Genomic DNA, 20,162 nt, shown 5'->3' with positions numbered 1-20,162 from the left:
GTAGCAGCTCATTGGAAGTTGAAAGATAACCCAAAAATAAGGAGTTGGATTAGGCCATTCAGTTCTTCAAGCCTGCTCTACCAATCAGTGTGGCCGATCCAATTACAGCATTAGTCATGGTCCTCATGCATGAATTGTAAAAGGTTAGTTACACAGGCACAGCAAGTAATTCGGACAGCTAAGGGATTCTATAATAATGCAAGTATCATTGATCACGAGAGGAACTGAATACAAACATCAAGAAGATGGGACATTGGTGGGACTGCATTTGGAGTGCCATGCACAGTACTGGTCTCCTTATTTAAGGACGGATGTAAATGCTTTGGAAGCAGTTCAGAGAAGGTTTATGAGACTAATACCTGGAATGGAGGGGGCAGTGTTATTGTATAAGGAAAGGTTAGACAGCATAGGGCTTGCATCTGCTGGAGTTTAGAAAAGCAAGAGGTGACTTGATTGAAAAATGAAAGATTTTGAGGGATATTGACAAGAGGGATGTGGAGATGATGTTTCCTCTGGTGGGAGAATCTAGAACGAGGGGGTCATAGTTTAAAGTTCAAGGGTCGACCAATTAAAACAGAGTTGAGGCAAAACATTTTCATTCAGTGCGTTGAGTCCTTAGAGGTTTCTTCCTGAAAAGGTGGTGGAAACAGAATTTTTGACTATCATTAAGGCAGACATACATAGATTCTGGTTAAACAAGGGTTTGAAAGGTTATCAGGGGAGATGGGAATGCAGATTTGAGGCAATAATCAGATCAGCTCTGATCTTAGTGAATAGCAGAGTAGGCCTGAGCAGCTGAATGGCCTTCTAATTCATATGTCACGCTCATGTAACTCCCACTTTATAGTTGCACTCCCCACACCACCACCACTACCACCTAACCCTGGACTCCAGTGTTATTTAAAACTTGGTCTGACTCAGCCACAAATATGTTCAATGACCCAGCCTCCACTGTTCTCTTGGGTAGAGAATTCCAAACAACAACAACCCTCCTTAAGTAAGGAGACCAAATTGTATGCGATAAAGGTCTTCAAAATTGTTGTGGTTCTGTTCGCCGAGCTGGGAATTTATGTTGCAGACGTTTTGTCCCCTGTCTAGGTGACATCCTCAGTGCTTGGGAGCCTCCTGTGAAACGATTCTGTGATGTTTCCTCCGGCATTTGTAGTGGTTTGTCTCTGCCGCTTCCAGTTGTCAGTTCCAGCTGTCCGCTGCAGTGGTCGGTATATTGGATCCAGGTCGATGTGTTTGTTGATAGAATCTGTGGATGAGTGCCATGCCTCTAGGAATTCCCTGGCTGTTCTCTGTTTGGCTTGTCCTATAATAGTAGTGTTGTCCCAGTCGACCTGTCATCCACGTGTGTGGCTACTAAGGATAGCTGGTCGTGTCGTTTCGTGGCTAGTTGGTGTTCATGGATGCGGATCTTAGCTGTCTTCCTGTTTGTCCGATGTAGTGTTTTGTGCAGTCCTTGCATGGGATTTTGTACACTACGTTGGTTTTGCTCATGCTGGGTATCGGGTCCTTTGTCCTGGTGAGTTGTTGTCTGAGAGTGGCTGTTGGTTTGTCTGCTGTTATGAGTCCTAGTGGTCGCAGTAGTCTGGCTGTCAGTTCAGAAATGTTCTTGATGTATGGTAACGTGGCTAGTCCTTCGGGTTGTGACATGTCCTCATTCCATTGTCTTTTCCTTAGGCATCTGTTGGTGAAATTGTGCAGGTATCCGTTTTTGGCGAATACATTGTAGAGGTGTTCTTCTTCCTCTTTTTGCAGTCCTGGTGTACTGCTGTGTGTTGTGGCCCTTTTGAATAGTGTCTTTATGAAACTTCTTTTGTGGGTGTTGGGGTGGTTGCTTTCGTAATTCAGGACTTGGTCTGTGTGTGTGGCTTTCCTGTATACCTTTGTGGTGAATTTTCCGTTCGGTGTTCTCTGTACCATCACGTCTAGGAATGGGAGTTGGTTGTCCTTTTCTTGCTCTCTAGTGAATTGGATTCCTGTGAGTGTGGCATTGATGATCCAGTGTGTGTTTTCTATTTCTGTGTTTTTAATGATTACAAAGGTGTCATCTATATATCTGACCCAGAGTTTGGGTTGAATCTTTCCACAATGTGTCAGACCACCAGTCAACAACCCACCAGCCAGAGACACAGCTACACAGAACAGATTCAGGATGATCCAGGTAATGATTACAGACGCACACAACAAACTACACAAATACAGACAAGAAATTGCACGTCAAAAATCGTTAATTTCAAAAACCACCAATCAGGAATGGACCCGGACCATAGAACAGGTCGTCACCATAAGACAGAACAGGACCACACACCGCAAAAAAAGGCACTAAAAACAAAATGGCCAAACTAACACACAACAGAGAGGACATCACAACACATACCTGGGTTAGAAACCTCTCCCACAGACAGCTCACAGACACGGAAAGAACAATACTGGCCAAGGGACTCAACTACAAGCACAGGGATGCCAAGACAACACTAGAATGCACACTCAGGAACAATGGACTGACAGAAGAGACACAACAAACAGTGAAACAAAGTATCGTACCCCTGATAACAAGGAAAAGATAAACTCACAACCTCAACACCACGGAGAGGGAAGCACTAAGAAATGATAAGAACATACTACCAGCAGACAAAGGCAGAATGACGGTCATTCTAGACAAAGCAGAGTACATCCAAAAAGCAACAACTACTTGCAGATACCAACACCTACCAAAAGAGGGAGTTTGACCCCACCCCACAGCTCACCAATAGGATAAACAACACACTGAGGAATCTACAAAAAAATGGACAGATAACCAGGTTTGACCTACAGAGAATTAAACCGGAAAGCAACAACACCCCCAGATTCTATGGACTACTTAAAGTGCACAAACCAGACATCCCACTCAGACCCATAGTATCACTACCAGGGACACCATCACACAAACTGGCTAAAGAACTACAGCAGAAACTGAAACACCTGAACAGCGGATCCAGACACTCTATACAGTCAACACAGGAATTCTTGGACATCATCAGAATTATACACATAGACAAGGAAGAAACTATGGTCTCATTCGATGTAACGGCACTGTTCACCTCTATCGACAAAACCCTAGCCAGAGAAACAATAGCCAACCTGCTGGACATACAGAACAGACAACAAGGTGGGGAAACTATCAACAAAGACTGCATACTCAAACTACTGGACCTGTGCCTCACAACACACTTCACATGCAACAACCAAAGATATGAACAAATCAACGGCTCACCCATCTCTGGACTCATAGCAGAAGCGGTAATGCAAAGATTAGAACAAACAGTCTTACCGCAAATTCAGCCCAAACTCTGGGTCAGATATATAGATGACACCTTCGTAATCATTAAAAACACAGAAATAGAGAACATACACCGGATAATCAACGCCACACTCACAGGAATCTGATTCACTCCAGAGGAAGAAAAGGACAACCAACTCCCATTCCTAGACGTGACAGTACAGAGAACACCGAATGGAGAATTCACCACAAAGGTTTACAGGAAGGCCACACACACAGACCAAGTCCTGAACTACGAAAGCAACCACCCCAACACACACAAAAGAAGTTGCATCAAGACACTGTTCAAAACCAACGCAGTGTACAAAATCCCATGCAAGGACTGCACAAAACACTACATAGGACAAACAGGAAGACAGCTAACGATCCGTATCCATGAACACCAACTAGCCACAAAACGACACAACCAGCTATCCTTAGTAGCCACACACGCGGATGACAAGCAACATGAGTTTGACTGGGACAACACTACTATTATAGGACAAGCCAAACAGAGAACAGCCAGGGAATTCCTAGAGGCATGGCACTCATCCACAGATTCTATCAACAAGCACATCGGCCTGGACCCAATATACCGGCCACTGAAGCGGACAGCTGGAACTGACAACCGGAAGCGGCAGAGACAAACCACTATAAATGCCAGAGGAAACATCACAGAAGCACTTCACAGGAGGCTCCCAAGCACTGAGGATGTCACCTAGACAGAACCACAACAACGAGCACCAGAGCTACAAATCTTCGCACAAACTTTGCCTTCAAAATTATGAGAGGGTAAATACTGATACTTTGTTTTGCTGGCTGAATGATTCAAAATTTTCTACCACAAACCACTACTCAAGCAGAGCCTTTGCTTTTCCTTTAACGTTCTACAGATTAATAATTACTCACCTTACTGAGTTTCTCGATCTGACGATTTAATTCAGCAATGCTGGCAGAAGGATGATCATCCATCTAAGAAGGGCAGTTGAGAGGCATATATTAACAGCAAGAACTAACAGATACACCGTCTTATTCATTGTTTTAGACTCAATTCTTTTGCTCAGTTTTTTATTCTTAGTTTTCTGACCTATCATTCTCTGCACCCCAAACCTCATCCACACTGCTTGTGAACTGACCATGAAGAAGTGCTTATCAATTCAGATTAAATTTGTAAAATCATTCCCACGGCTCAGTAGGATGGCTGATGTGTGTATAATGAAAAAATATTGCTGAGACGCATTTGGAGGCTTCTTTACAAGATTCAGCTCAAAGCAATTGTTCAGATAGTGTAGACAGAGCTTTACCCTGGTGCTGTCCCTGGGAGTGCTTGTTGGGGACAGTGTAGAGGGAGCTTTAGTCTGTATCTAACCCCATGCTGTCCCTATCCTGGGAGTGTTTGAGTGGGGGGGGGGAAAGAAGAGGGGGGGGGAGAGAGAGAGAGAGAGAGAGAGAGAGAGAGACAGTGTAGAGAGAGCTTTACTCTGTATCTAACCCCATGCTGTCCCTGTCCCTGGGAGTGTTTGAGGGGGGTGGGGATGGTGTAGAGGGTGCTTTACTCTGTATCTAACCCTGTGCTGTCCCTGGCAGTGTTTGAGGTGGGGACAATGTAGAGGGTGCTTTACTCTGTATCTAAACCTGTGCTGTCCCTGTCCCTGGGAGTGTTTGAGGTGGGGACAGTGTAGAGGTAGCTTTATTCTGTATCTAACCTTTTGCTATCGCTGTCGTCGGAGTGTTTGAGGGGGACAGTGTAGGGAGAGCTTTACTCTGTATCTAACCTCATACTGTTCATATCCAGGGAGTGTTTGATGGACACTGCATAGAGAAAGATTTACTGTGTGTCTCACCCTGTGCATCAAATATTTCCCAGAGTGATCTGCAGAGAAGGGTGTTTTCAGGGGTTGGTGGTAGAGTGACTTCAGTTCACTTTTGTATACCTAACAGTACCAATCACAGACAGCCGCTAGAGGAAGTGTTCCTATCTTTGCTGCATCAGCTAGGGAAGGGATATTGCATAAAAAGGAAACTAGACAAAGGGAAAAGGAATAATTGGTGGTTTAAGGAAACAGCCTAAAATATAATTTAACCTTAATCATTCCATCAATCTTTCTTTCTGATGATTTATCTTTTGTTTCCTCCTTCACACTCTCCTCGGCCCTTATGCTTGCTGCTATACTGTTGTGGCCTTCTTCAGAACAGAGGCCTTGCTTTCGCCTCTTGCTGTCCACAATGCTATCGGCCTCCCGAATTCCTTTCTTCTTTGCCAGAGCTCTCTTTAACCTACCAGGAGAAATGAACAATTTTTTTTTAAAAAAGCCTTTCACCTCAGTTTGTGTCCTGTTAACAATATGCACGGAATCAGAGCCCAGAGCTTGGTGACTGTCTGTAATGCAGTGTGGCAAGAATAAGACAAGATCTTCACTTGTGACAAGGCTAACAAACAAAACAATTCACTGCATGCAAGTAACTTGAAATAACGCCAACCTACCAGTTTCTCCCGGTCAGAAATCTGCCGCAAGGGAAGGCAGGGGTACAACAGTAACGTAGGTGGATGAGCAAACCCAGGCCAATACTCTGGGGACAGAGGTTCAAATCCCACTATAGCAGATGGTGGAATTTGATTTTTTTTTAAAAACTGAAATAAAAAGAGCTTGCCTAATTTGCAATCTTGTTGATTTGTCTTGAAAACCCACCTTGTTCACTGTGCCCTTTAAATAAGGAAATTTGCCATCCCCACTTGGCCTGGCCTACGGATGACCCCAGGCTCTCAGCAATGTGTCTGACTCTTAACTGCCCTTTGGGAAATTAGGGATGGACAAAAAATGCTGCTCTGACCAGTGATGCTTACATCCCATGACCAAAATAAAAATAAACATTTTTGTGCTACAGCACGGAAGCTACCAGAATAAACCAAATGTGGGCTTAGGTTGGGGGGGGTGCGGATCATACACACACAAAAGAGCCTGGGTAGTTTCTTTGCCCTAACCTAGTGGCTGCTGAGGCCAATTGTCATCAGCTCCCCCTGCCCCACTGAGATCTGTCAACCCAGACCTGCGATTGAACCAGAAACCTTTTGGTGTCTATGGCTCTGCAATGCTTCAGGCAACACATGACCCAGCAGGAGAACGGAGATGGTGATTTGTGACATTGTGAGAATTCTGGATTGGAGGAGACACTGAGCGTATGGAAAAAAGCTTAATTAACAGCTACTCCTGCTGCAACACTTGGTTAATGAGTGTGTGCAAATGAAAGTACATATGAGTTCAGAACTGTCACACATACCGAGGAAATGAGCATTTGATGATGATTCATAGCTTGAAAAATGGTCAGAGTAAGAAGGCACCAGAGTATGATCCAGGTTCACATGCACAATTCAGCACTCTGTTAATCATAGATTCCCTACAGTGTGGAAACAGGCCCTTCAGCCCAACAAGTCCATACCAACCTACTCTACATTTACTCCTAACTAACACATCCCTGAATACCAAGGGGCAATTTAGCATGACCAATTCACTTAACCTGCACATCTTTGGACTGTGGGAGGAAACCAGAGCACCCGGTTGAAACCAACGCAGACATGGGGAGAATGTGCAAACTCCACAAGACAGTTGCCCAAGGCTGGAATCGAACCCAGGACCCTGGTGCTGTGAGGCAGCAGTGCTAACCACTGAGCCACCATGCCCACACCCTCAATCTTAAGTTGCCTCAATCTTAATGGTGCCACATTGGAAGATGTACTCAACACCAGAATGTTTCTTGTACCAAAGGCTTCGGAGGCAGATTACAATTAAAAACCAAGGTCTAGTTATCGCAGCCTCCTTGTCACACATGGTCTTGACCAGTTCACACACCAGACTGCATGTCACTCATTCATTTGCTGTTGTTATCACAGTTTCAGTGTTGCATTGGGACAAACAGGAAAGAGAATATAAATTAGCATACTTTGTTTTGAGAAGGAATCCCTGAGGTCCAGATCCACTCATTTTGATAAAACATTTTTTTTTGGTGCTTCAAAAGGGACTGGAAATGGAATACCTTACCTCCTCAGTTTGCCATCCACGATCCACTTGTTCTTCCGAATGTTGGCACGATGATCTATGTTTTTATCTATTTCCCTGCACAGATTAAATCAAGAGTCACGTCACGCTTTAATATCATCGCATTCTTTACGCTTTGCATATTGTCTTTAGATTCTTTTTCTCAGTTATCTAGTTCCTTCTTCCAGGTTCTCCATTCCTATTGGCTGTTTTGAGAGCAGCCATTGCAGCTATGAGGAGTTTGGCTCAGGCCGGTTTCTCCTCCAATAGGCTCCTAACCCAACTTACAAAGCAGAAGGATAAGGGCTCACACTCACTCAAGTTAGGCACCAATTTCAACCGTGTTGGAACTAGCCCAGAGACAAAATGCAAAATCAATTCAGTCACTGGAGCCTGGACACTATGAAGGGACAGCTCCAGAAGAGACACCTGAACTGTTCTGGTAATTCACACCAGAGCCAGCAAGAGAGAAAATGACAAAGATCTGCTAACTCAGTACAGACTATGAAATGACCTCTCCCTTTTTCAAAAATGTGTCAGTGGAGCCAGTATTAACTACAATCAATGGCTGGCTCTTCTGCAAGTTAAGCAAGTACCACGTTTTGCCTCCTACCTTATCACTATGCTGCTCCCCAGCAGCTCATTGACGAGGAAGGCTAGCACAGCTGCCTTTTTCTCAGAGCAGTGTGCCTGGAATGATTTGCTTTTCAGCCCTTCACAAAGCTCTGTTTCAGCACCGTAAGACTCCAGGAAAATCCGCAGCACTTCTGACACATTATCCCGGTTAATTCCAATATCACAGATTCGCTGCCCAAGAAATGTTACTGACTGGAAAAGTGAAGGATTTGATTGATTACACACCATATGTGGGAAAGCTACATATACAACATGTAAAATATAAAGCTTGCTTCAGCTCAATATGCAGGACTATAGATCATAGAATAGTATAGCAAAGGAACAGGCCCTTCAGCCCACCATTTCTGTGCCAACCATGACACCATTCTAAACCAATCCCATCTGCCTGCACATGGTCCGCATCCTTGACCATTCATTTGTCTGTCTAAATGCCTCTTAAACGTTGCCGTCATATCTACTTCTCCCACCTCCTTTGGCAATACGTTCCAAGCACTTATCCACCCTTCGTGTAAAAAGACCTTCCTGCAACCCCCCCCCGCCAGTATTTTCCATCCTGGGAAAAAGACTCTGACTTACCCATCTTATCCATGCCTCTCAATTTTATATGCTTCTATCAGCACAACCCCCAGCCTCCTAAACTCGAGTCAAAACAATTTTTGAAAGAACTTTCACCTCAGTTTGTGTCCTATTAACAATATGCAGGGCATCAGAGCACAGAGCTTAATGAATTCAGGGACTTGCATCCACCTCAAGTTCCGATCTTGTATCAATGCTACTACAGGTCCTGCCACTTGCTGTATATTTTTCTCTTACATTTGGGGGGTGGGGGGGGCAAATGCATCACCGACTCCATCTTTCTCTGCCCAACTTTCCAACTGATCTGTATGCTGCTGTATCCTTCGACAACCTTCTTCACTGTCCGCAACTGTTGTCCATGTTAACAACATCCACTGCCTTGCTCTCATCAATCAACTTTATCACTTCTTTAAAAAAACTCAATGAAATTTGAGAAACGAGACCTTCCCCCTTACATGCTGACTATCCCATACAAGTCCATTCCTTTCCAATAATAGAATCTTGTTATACTGTAAGAGATTGCACAGGAGATAACATATATGGTGTAGTCTTAATGCACAATAAACAATGCTCAAAAGGTTGAAGTTAGAGGAGGAGGAGTGTGCCTGTGTCTGTGCGTGTCTGTCTCTTAGTGGTGGTGGGGGGTGGTGGTGGTGGTAAATGGGGTTTCCAGGGCCATAGCAGGTCACAGAGCAAACAGCTAAGAGCAACTCTGATTACAAATTTCTTAATTAGAAGGAAGACTCTTTGCCAATTCACCCTATCAAGGCTCTTGCTTATTTAAAAACCTCAATAAACTCTCCTCTTAGAATTCTCTGCTTCAGTGCAAATCAGATTCTCAAATTTCTCTGTATAACTACAGTTGCCATCTTTCGCATCATCCTGATGAACCTATGCTGTCCACCCTGTGTGGCTCTAATGTCTGTGGCTCTCAAAACCTAGCTGTCACTGAACACTGTCTTCTACTAATGTATTACATTTTTGGATTTGTGCTTTTCTGTAGGTCTTCACTGAATTTATAAAAGCTGAAATGCTACCATGTTTATAGTTTTACCCTTCTACACTTCCAGGGTATTATATATTGGAATCCCTTACCACTGTGTATTCCCCATTCAAAACGTATTGTTTCACACTTCTCTATCTAAAAAAAATGTTTGTCAACCAAAACATTTGTTATATGTTCACGCATTCTGTTTTAGATTACATTCCCTACCGTGTGGAAACAGGCCCTTCGGCCCAACAAGCCCACACCGACCCTCCGAAGATTAACCTGCCCAGCCCCATTTCCCTCTGACTAATGCACCTAACACTCTGGGCAATTTAGCATGGCCAATTCACCTGATCTGCACATCTTTGGACTGTGGGAGGAAACTGGAGCACCCGGAGGAAACCCACACAGACATGGGGAGAATGTGCAAACTCCACACAGACAAGGCTGGAATTGAACCTGGGACCCTGGTGCTGTGAGGCAGTAGTGCTAACCACTGAGCCAGAGTGCCACCCCACGGTGTATGGTGTATGTCTTGGATGGTGTATTCCATCACACTCCTGACTTGTGCCTTTGTAGATAGTGGACAGGCTTTGGAGAGTGAGGTGGTGAGGGACTTATTGTAGGGTGTGTCGCCTCAGACTTGCTCTTTTAGCCACTGTATTTATATGGCTAGTCCAGTTCAATTTCTGGTCAATGGTAGTTCCCAGGTTATTGATAGTGAGGGAAAATCAGGAACAGAGTGATGGCTGGATTCTCTCTTGTTTGAGATGGTTATTTTCTAGTACTTGCAGGGTGTGAATTTTACTAGCCACTTATCAGCCCAAGCATGGATATTTTCCAAGTCTTGATGCATTTGAACATGGACCGCTTCAATATCTGAGGAGTTGTCAATGGTGCTGAACATTGTGCAATCAACAGTGAACATCTCCACTTAGAGTCATAGAGATGTACAGCACGGAAACAGACCCTTCGGTCCAACCCGTCCATACCAACCAGATATCCCAACCCAATCTAGTCCCACCTGCCAGCACCCGGCCCATATCCCTCCAAACCTTTCCTATTCATATACCCATCCAAATGCCTTTTAAATGTTGCAATTGTACCAGCCTCCATCACTTCCTCTGGCAACTCATTCCATACACGCACCACCCTCTGCATGAAAACATTGTCCCTTAGGTCTCTTTTATATCTTTCCCCTCTCACCCTAAACTTATGCCCTCTAGTTCTGGACTCCCCCATCCCAGGGAAAAGATTTTGTCTCTTTACCCTATCTATGCCCCTCATAATTTTGTAAACCTCGAAATTGTCACCCCTCAGTCTCCAATGCTCCAGGGAAAACAGCCCCAGCCTGTACAGCCTCTCCCTATAGCTCAAATCCTCCAACCCTGGAAACATCCTTGAAAATCTTTTCTGAACCCTTTCAAGTTTCACAACATCTTTCTGATAGGAAGGAGACCAGAATTGCATGCAATATTCCAACAGTAGCCTAACCAATGTCCTATACAGCCACAACATGACCTCTTAACTCCTATACTCAATACTCTGACCAATAAAGGAAAGCATACCAAACACCTTCTTCACTATCCTATGTACCTGTGACTCCACTTTCAAGGAGCTATGAACCTGCACTCCAAGGTCTCTTTGTTCAGCAACATTCCCCAAGACCTTACCATTAAGTGCATAAGTCCTGCTAAGATTTGCTTTCCCAAATTTTTCTGACCTTATAACAGAGGGTAGGTCATTGATGAAGCAAGTGAAAATGGTTGAACACCTACCTAATGCCCACCACGTTAATAAAATTGAACAGAGCTGATATATAATTAACACTGAGCTTTGTGGGTACAGTATGTCCAACCCATTTCCAACTGGAGCAACACTTATTGACCCTAACTCTCGTTTCTGTACCCATCAGCCAACTTTCTCTCTGTGCTGCTACATTTGGTGTGGCTGGAGAATTTGGAACACAGTCACTTGTTCAGTCTCCATACCTGGTATTTATGTGGCAATCCTGGATCGAGCACTGCAATCTGGAGTAATCGAATGAGCAGATCCTGGATATCAGCCATATTGTCTCCAACATTCAGCAGCCCTTCCTGGAGTGTATTCAAGCTGGGCACATCCCTGCTGGGGTCGAAGCCGAGCACCTTGCCATAGTTGTGCAAAAACTCAATGACTATGAGACAGTTAGAAAAGGCACGGCCAGAAAGCACCAGGCCTGGAATGGGGACAAACTCCGGCAAAGGCTGGAAGAAAAATGGAGGACTATCTATGAATATGGCAGAATTGCATACTCAGGTAACTACACCATCTCCATTATTATTGCATGGGGTAACAGTAGACCTACAGAAATATCTAAAGCAAAGTTAAACAGCTCCTTCAATATTTGACACCATCACAACTCTAAATTCACTAGCTCCTTATCTCCCTTCCTTACCTGAGGGTACTGACTCACTGGGTTAAAGCGTTATGGTTAGGGTTCCCAATCCTGGATTAATTCCTGGAGACACCAGGATGCTTCATTTTCATTTCACATCCATCCAGTGTTGGCAAATACCTCTGGTATCTCAGCCAAGAAACTATTCTCCAAGAAGCCTCAAAAGTGAGTAGGTCATAGAACTCTCAACAATGAGCATACCACAGTCAAGAGCAATACCAGAGAAAGCCACATGTTGTCTGCACATGCAGACATTCTAGTATTGCGTAAATGAGTATTGATCATCGCATCTCTGAGCTTTTCCGCCCCTGACCTCAGGAATGTTGAGCTTGCTTGTATCGCCCCAGATCAGCCAGTTCAGTCACTAAATGGTGTGACAGCAAACAGCACCAACCAGAAACGGTGCCAGGTTTGAATCCTGTTTTGTGGACAGGTCACTGGTTTCACCCAAGGTACTAGTGTGGGCACTACAACGGTCACTTGGAATAGGTTATGGAACAATCAGTCAGGGTTCCCAGTCCTCAGTCCTGACTGACTCTCAGCAGGCATGGTGTGTAGAACAGGATCAGGTTCAGATGACTAATATTGTTGAATGGCCTAGTGACACTTGCTTTCTAAGCTTCCAGACTATGTGCAAACACTTAAATGATGTACTAATTTCATTCACTAAGTCTGACAGTCATAAACACTTCCTGATAATAAAATTGAGGGAAAATAATGAATGTTTGTACTCAAAGGAGTAATCACTGTTTTACATAGCATGTATTATATGAGCCTGACCTTTTTCTTTCGCAGTTGGCTCTAAGTCTGGTGTCAGGTAGAGATTTACCTTGTGATCAGTTAAATACAGGTCTTCGATGGGTTTCTTCATCTCCTGCCCGAGCTGCAACTTCTGCTGTTTCCCTTTCAGTTTCTGCTGCTTCTTCGTTTGCTTGTCCTTCTGATCCTTTCTCAACCTTTGGGCTTTCTGCATCTTCTGCTCTGGTTCAAGTTGAGACTGTCCCTGTTATAAAGGGATGAAAAAACAGCATTAGAGATTCACTACATCTTTTCCTTGACAATTGACTCTTGCTGTTGACTCCAGTTGACTCTTGCTGACACACATGCACACTTGCTGTCCGCTCTTCCTGTGTGAATCCAGGCACATGCTAGTGGCCTATTCGACTCTAGAGGCTTAACCCAATCTTGAACCTCGAACCTTCAGATCCATATGGCTGCTACATGCTGTGCTTACCAACTGAACCATTAAGGGAGTCAAACTGCAAATTCACCATCATCTGTCGAGAAGCCGGGAATCCCATAGGCATGATCAAATTAAATGGGAGAACCTGCCTGAAGGGCTGAATGGTCTTCCTCTGTACTTATGCCAATGTTCTACTGGGCTCTGTAAACATGGAGTCAAGATTAGAGAGGTGCTGGAAAGGCACAGCGGGTCAGGCAGCATCCAAGGTGCAGGAAAAATCGATATTTCAGGCAATAGCCCTTCATCAGGAATGAGGCTGGGAGCCTCAGGGGGGGGAGAGATAAATGGGAGGGGAAGAGGGCTGTGGGAAAGGTAGTTAAGAGAACAGTGGGGGTAAAGGTGATAGATCAGAGGGGAGGGTGGAGCAGATAGGTGGGAAGGAAGATTGACAGGTCATGGGGACGGTGCTGAGCTGGAAGGTTGGAACTGGGGTAAGGTGGGGGGAGGGAAAATGAGAAAACTGGTGAAGTCCACATTGATGCCCTGGGGTTGGAGGGTTCCGAGGCGGAAGAGGAAATTTTCTGGAGTTGTCCCAGCAAATACAACAGGATCAGCAAAGTAAAACCAACTGGCAATAAATTGTTACAGGGCCATGATTGTTAACAGTGAGAGAGGACAACTGAAATTACAGACAATATGCAGCACAGAAACTGACTACTCAATCCAACCAATCTCACCAAGACTCTTGGAGGGAGGGGTAGGGCTGGTTACTGCTGGTTAGATACACTCTCTCGGTACTCAGTCATACAAAACATGACAGTACCACACTCAGTCACTGGTTTGTGCTGAATTAACAGGCCTCGGCCTGACTGGCCTTAGTATCAGGCACTAAAGCAAGAGAGAAACAGCTAAAGCTGTATCCCGATGCATTAGCCAGTCCATAGGTACAGAATAGACCTTTGAGGGAAGTGGTGGAGAACTGGTAGAACTTGTGGACATATATCCCAGTAAGTCAGGCGTTTCAAGAATGGACAAAAAAAGGCAAGCCTTATTCAAGCTGGATAGGTTCAAACAGCATCGGCTTACAATTGCATCCACTCTCAGAACCAATGTCAATCAGAATTTGAGTGGGGAACAGACCAAACTAATGTACATTCTTCCTTTTTGCCTAGGATGTCAGAATCAGGCACTTAGCAACACAGGTTAGATGTAAATCCGAGTTTTCTCTGGACTGCCTTAACCCCGATCCCAGAAAACAACCACATAGTAACGTCAGCATGGCAGTTTACCACACAAGCTGCTCTTGCAGCTTCTCGGACAAGCTTGGCCAATTAGTGTTAATTAGAACTGAATTCTGTTTTATTTCCAGCACACTCAGGTCTCCAGGCAACTGGGTCGAAAACCCATAGCAGTACATTTCATGTGGAAGTTGTAGCAGTTGTCAGACTGAGTGGCTTTATTTCCATCAGGTCAGGTTGCACTGAGTTGTGCCGGCTGAATTCTTATATTACCAAAGGTTTTTCATTTCAAACACAAACAAAAATAGAAATTGCTCAAAAATCTCAGCAGATCTGGCAGCATCTGTAGAGAGAAATCAGAGTTAACGTTTCAGTTCCAGTGACCCTTCCTCAGAACTGACGGCAGCGAGGAAAATGTTGGCTTTTATGCTGAAGATAGGGCTGGGGGATGGCGCTAAGGGGTAAATGATGGGTGGAGATAGAGCCCAAAGAGAGAGAAGAACAATTGGGCAGACAAAGGAGGGGATAACAACCAGGCTGGGAGGTTTAATAGCTATTAATGGGGACTATTAGTGGCTGACACTGGGTTCTGTGTAATAGCAGACCATGTGATAACAAGGCGTGGTGTGTAGGGGCTGGGGGAAGGACATGGGAGAAGGTCCCTCAACCCCTAAAATTGCCAATCTCGATATTGACCCAGAAGGCTGGAGAATTCCTAAGTGGAAAATGAGGTGGTTCTTCCAACTTTCACTGAGCTTCACTGGAGCACTGCAGCAAGCCTGAGATAGAGATGTTAGTCAGGGAACAGGGTGGTGTGTTAAAGTGGCAGGCAACTGGAAGCTCAGGGTCTTTTTTGCAGGCAGAAGGTAGGTGTTTTAGATTAGATTACTTACAGTGTGGAAACTGGCCCTTTGGCTCAACAAATCCACACCAACCCTCCAAAGAGCAACCCAACCAGACCCATTCCCCTACATTTACCCCTTCACCTAACACGATAGACAATTTAGCATGGCCAAGTCACCTAACCTGCACATTTTTCGACTGTGGGAGGAAACAGGAGCACCCGGGGGAAACCCACACAGACACGGGGAGAATGTGCAAACTCCACACAGACAGTTGCCTGAGGCAGGAATTGAACCCAGATTGCTGGCGCTGTGAGGCAACAGTGCTAACCACTGCACCACCGTGCCACCCCGTATTCTGTAAAGCCGTCACCCAGTCAGCATTTTGTCTCCCCAATTTACAGGAGACCATATTGTGAGCAGCAAACACAGTAGATGAGATTGTGAGAAGTGCAGGTAAGTGCTGTTTCACCTGGAAGGTATGTTTGGGCCCTTGGATAGTGAGGAGGGAGGAGGAAAATGAGCAGGTTTACACCTTTGGCAGTTGGAGGAGAAGGTCCCGGGGGGGGGGGGGGGGGGGGGGGGGTTGGTGTAGGAGGAGTGGACCAGGGTGTCTCGGAGTGAACAGTCCTCACAGAAGGCTGACAAGAGAGAGGTGGGGAATATATGTGTCTGGTGGTGACAGCTCACTGGCAGGAATGATGGCTAATGATCCTCTGGATGTGAATGCTAGTGGGATGGTAGGTAAGGACAAGGGGAACGCTATCACTGTTGTAGGAGGGAAGCGAAGGGGTGAGAGCCAAAGTGCAGGAGATGGGTTGGACACGGCTGAGGGCCCTGTCAACAACAGTGTTGGAGAAGCCTCGGTTCAGGAAGAAGATGGACATTTCAGAGGCTCCATTGTCAAAATTGGCATTGTCAGAACAGATGCTATGGAGATGGAGGAACTGGGAGAATGGAATAGAGTCTTTACAGGAAGCAGGGTGTGAGTCTGTACAGTCACGGTAACGGTGGGAGTTAGTGATGGATATTGGTGGCCAGCCTATCCCCAGAAATAGAAACAGAGATGTCGAAGAAGGGAAGGGAGGAGTCAGGGATGGAATTTCAATTTTAATTTCAAACCTTTTGCTTCAATTTATTCAGCAAGGCCTTCAGCTTCTGCTTCTCTTTTTCATTCAGAATAGCTGGAAAAAAAAATCAAAAAGAGAATTGCATTAATCAGCTTTCAAGTATACTGCATCCAATCTAACTGGAAAATGAAGGGAGTGGGAGAGTTGGGGGCTGGCATGGAATGGGTATTATGTGTTCAGCTACCCGTTTATAGTCTCTTAGAATTCCTACAGTGCAGAAAGAGGCTACTCAGCCCATCAAGTCTATACAGGCTCTCCGAAGAGTATCGCACCCAGATCCAGACCCCCACTACACTATACTTGTATATCCTGCATTTCCCATGGCTGATCCACCTAGCCAACACATCTTTGAACTGTGGGAGAAACCAGAACGCACAGGAAGAATGTGCAAACTCCACACAGACAGTCGCCTGAGGCTGGAATCGAACCTGGGTCCCTGGTGCACTGAGGCAGCAGTACTAACCACTGAGCCACTGCGCTGCCATTCATCCACCTGCATGAATCCGATAGCAGGTGGCTGATCTGTTTTAGGCCCTTACTGTGCAGAATCTCCGATTCATGTGACAAATGCCACATTTTGATATGCGAGGGGCGGGGGAGGCGTAAGAGAGGGAGCCCTAGTTAAATTGTTATGGGTCGGCACCTCTCGCTGACTGAGAGGAGTGAGCATACAACCTCCTCTTTGGCTTCTAACAATGCCGTCCCGTGACCAGCCTTTAAAATGTGTGTGAGAGCTCCAGCCAATGATACCTCCCTCTGGGCAAGCATTGGACCTTAATTGCCCTGCTCAGATAATAAGCAATCAGGAAGCATTCGAATGCAATAAAACGTGGGCAATCTTTCAGCAAAGTCAAGCCAGAATTTATAATAGCCTTAATTATAAATAATCTGTTTCTTGGGCTTCCTTGTGAAATATGAAGCAAACTGTGGAAGGATCCATTACCAAGAATTCCCAAGTGAGGCTTTCAATACAGTTTCAACCTTATTCTGGTACATGCACAGAAACCTTGGAGAATCAGTCCTGTTATCATATTTTAAAGTGCCCGCTTGCTGGATGTTTATTGGTTTGCCTGCGAGATGACACATCACGTCAGAACATTGAGCACTATTGACGGGAATATTGTTATATCAGCTTCCTTACACGGTCAGCCGTGTATTTGGAGTGTGGAAAGTGACACCTGGCCAGGAGACATGGTACCTGGGCCATACTGTACATCTGGCAAAAACAACAGACAAAATTGATCAGAATCTTCTCCGATGTTAAGAACGAGAAAACATGATTCTATTCACACAAAAAAAATTGCCTCAAATTTAAGCTTTAAGTAAACATAAGTAGTTCTTAAATTAAAGGAACAGTTACAAATCTTATCAGTTGGACACCTAGTCAGGTCCTCATCTTTGCATCGGTTCCAAGGTTGAGCCATGTGGAAGGTGATGTCTCAGTGACCAGCTTTCCTCCTCCCTCTCCCCTCCCCTGCATTCTCTACTGAAATCAATGGGCCGCAAAGATCACTGCGAATTAAGGATGGGCAGCAAAGCATCCATTTACAGTCCCATCCAGGCTTACTATTGGTGCGAAACGGCAGCTCTGGTTAAGAAACCAGCAAAAATATTCTTTTCAAAACAAAAACGAGGCGAATGGCAGATTCCAACTGCATATTTGCTGACAGTTTGAGCTAACATTTAAATTACAAACAGGGGTAAGCCACTTAAGCCCTTCAAGCATGCTCTGCCTTCAGTAAGATCATGGCTGATCCAATTCCTCCACATTCCGCCTATCCCCCCCTCCCATTAATTTTTGCCCCCATGCTTATCAAGAGTCTATCCACTTCTGTCTTACAAGATATTCAGAATTCCGTTTCCACCACTTTTGAGGGAGAGAGAGGTCCAAATACTCACAACCCTTCGTGATTAAATATTTCTCCTTATCAATGTCTTAAATGAGTGAACCCCCTCCCCCCACTATTTTTAAACAGTGACCTTTCAGAACCTCGAGGCATCCCACAGCACTTTACAGCAAGGTTTTCTTTTGAAGTGTCGTTACTGCTGTAACATTTAAAATGTGGCAGACATCCAAAACGAAAATCTTCCACAAACAGCAATGCGATAATACTCTAGTGGTGTGAATTCAGGGATAAATATTGGGCAGGACACTGGGGAGAATTCCCCTGCTCTTCAACAAATAATTACACCAAATCCTCTTACATCCACCTAAGAGGATAGATAGCATCTTGATTTATCATCTGATCTGAAAGGTGGTGACTCAAACAGTGCAACACTGCCTCAGCACTGCACTGGGAGTATCAGCTTGGATTTTGTGTTCAACTCTCTGGAGTGGAGTTTGAACCCACAACCTTCAGCCTCAAAAGGTGAGAGCAACCATTGATTTGCCAGTCACTTAATCAGGGAACAAGCTGAGCAAATACAAACAGCCAACCCAGGCCTGTTGAAGTGTCAGCAATGGCTTCATTGATAAAGCTCTTGCCGGAGTCACCAGGTTCTGGTTTCAAGTACCAATCCACCCATAAAAACCCAGGCTGAAATGCCAGTGCAGTCTTGCACTGTCACAGGTGGAGGCATCTGAATGATACATTGAACTGAGGCCCCAGCTGCCTACTCAGATCCCAAGACACTATTTCAAAGAAGAACGAAGGGGAATTGTTCCGAGTGTTCTGGCCAATATTTTTCCCTCAATAAACATCACTGAAAACAAATTATTGCACTGCTGTTTGTGGGAGTTTGCTGTCACATTGCCTGCATTACAACAGTGACTATCAGTTGAAAATATCCCATTGCTTGTGAAGTGCTTTGTAAAATGCTGTATAAGCATGAGTCATTTTTTAATGTTTGTTTGTTTTATTGACAAGCACATCCCCAAGGACAACTCAAAGATCCTGAGGTTTGACAGGATGGATGCAGAGAGGATGATTCCTCTTACGTTAGAATCTAGAACTTGAGGTTACTGTTTAAAAATCAGGGGTTGCGCACTTCAAGCAGAGACGAGGTGAAATCTTTCTGATTTTGTTTTGTTTCTCTCAGTAGAGTGTCTTTGGAAACCTCTCCCTGAAAAGGTGGTGGGAGGCAAGTCTGATTTCCTTCGGAGGGAAAGGTGTCTGCATTCTTGGTCAGCAAGAGGGTGAAAGGTCATCAGGAATGTGAATTTAGGGTTACAGTCAGCTCAGCAATGATCTTATTAAATGTTGGTACAGGCTCGAGGAGCTGAACGGCCTACTCCAGCTCCTTGTTCAAATGTTCATAATTGGCAGGGAAGGACATTTAGCGATACTCTCGAATGGGGACTGGCTTGTGGTCCAGATACACATATTCTTTCAATCATTCAATGAATAATCTGATATAGTATTGAACCAGGAAGCTTCAAGTCTTTGACCTATCCTGAGGATGGCAGCAACTCACCCTGAGTTGGGGCTGGGAAAGAAAATCAGTCAGGGACCTGGCACCCGATTGATGTTCGGTGCTTACCTATACCGATCGTTGCTATGCACGTGAAAGAACAGAGGCTGGTATCCCACCACCAAGTCATCCTTTGTTTACACATGCTCAGTACATGGGCTCTGACCTGCCAGCTCAGAGCCAGTCCCTAGAATGAGGAGACTCTCTGACACTCCTGTTTCTATCTGGCAGTCAATGAGCTCCAATCACTACAACACATGTATCGAAGTTGGGCAATAAAGGAATCGAGCTGTGATTCACTGTCTATACTGAAATACGAAGAATGGCTGGAGAGTCAATTGCAGCTTGAGAAGTGTACCCCGAAATGAGTCAAGCATCTT

The 20,162-nt window shown here is 44.9% G+C and overlaps 1 protein-coding gene across 1 annotated transcript in view; it reads right to left on the bottom strand.

The window, feature by feature from the left end:
* Positions 1–20,162, bottom strand: part of LOC132805730 (bromodomain adjacent to zinc finger domain protein 2B-like) — a 124,787-nt gene that overhangs the window by 22,867 nt on the left and 81,758 nt on the right. The window contains exons 10-16 of the mRNA XM_060820951.1: positions 16,364–16,425; positions 12,808–12,981; positions 11,533–11,787; positions 7,955–8,169; positions 7,345–7,419; positions 5,392–5,584; positions 4,217–4,279 (exon numbers count right to left, since the gene is read on the bottom strand). Coding sequence (XP_060676934.1) covers positions 4,217–4,279; positions 5,392–5,584; positions 7,345–7,419; positions 7,955–8,169; positions 11,533–11,787; positions 12,808–12,981; positions 16,364–16,425 — 1,037 coding nt within the window. The remainder of the gene's footprint in view (positions 1–4,216; positions 4,280–5,391; positions 5,585–7,344; positions 7,420–7,954; positions 8,170–11,532; positions 11,788–12,807; positions 12,982–16,363; positions 16,426–20,162) is intronic.

This window comes from Hemiscyllium ocellatum, chromosome X (assembly GCF_020745735.1).
Source record: "Hemiscyllium ocellatum isolate sHemOce1 chromosome X, sHemOce1.pat.X.cur, whole genome shotgun sequence".
Lineage (NCBI taxonomy): Eukaryota > Metazoa > Chordata > Chondrichthyes > Orectolobiformes > Hemiscylliidae > Hemiscyllium > Hemiscyllium ocellatum.
This window is presented reverse-complemented; position numbering and strand designations above follow the sequence as displayed.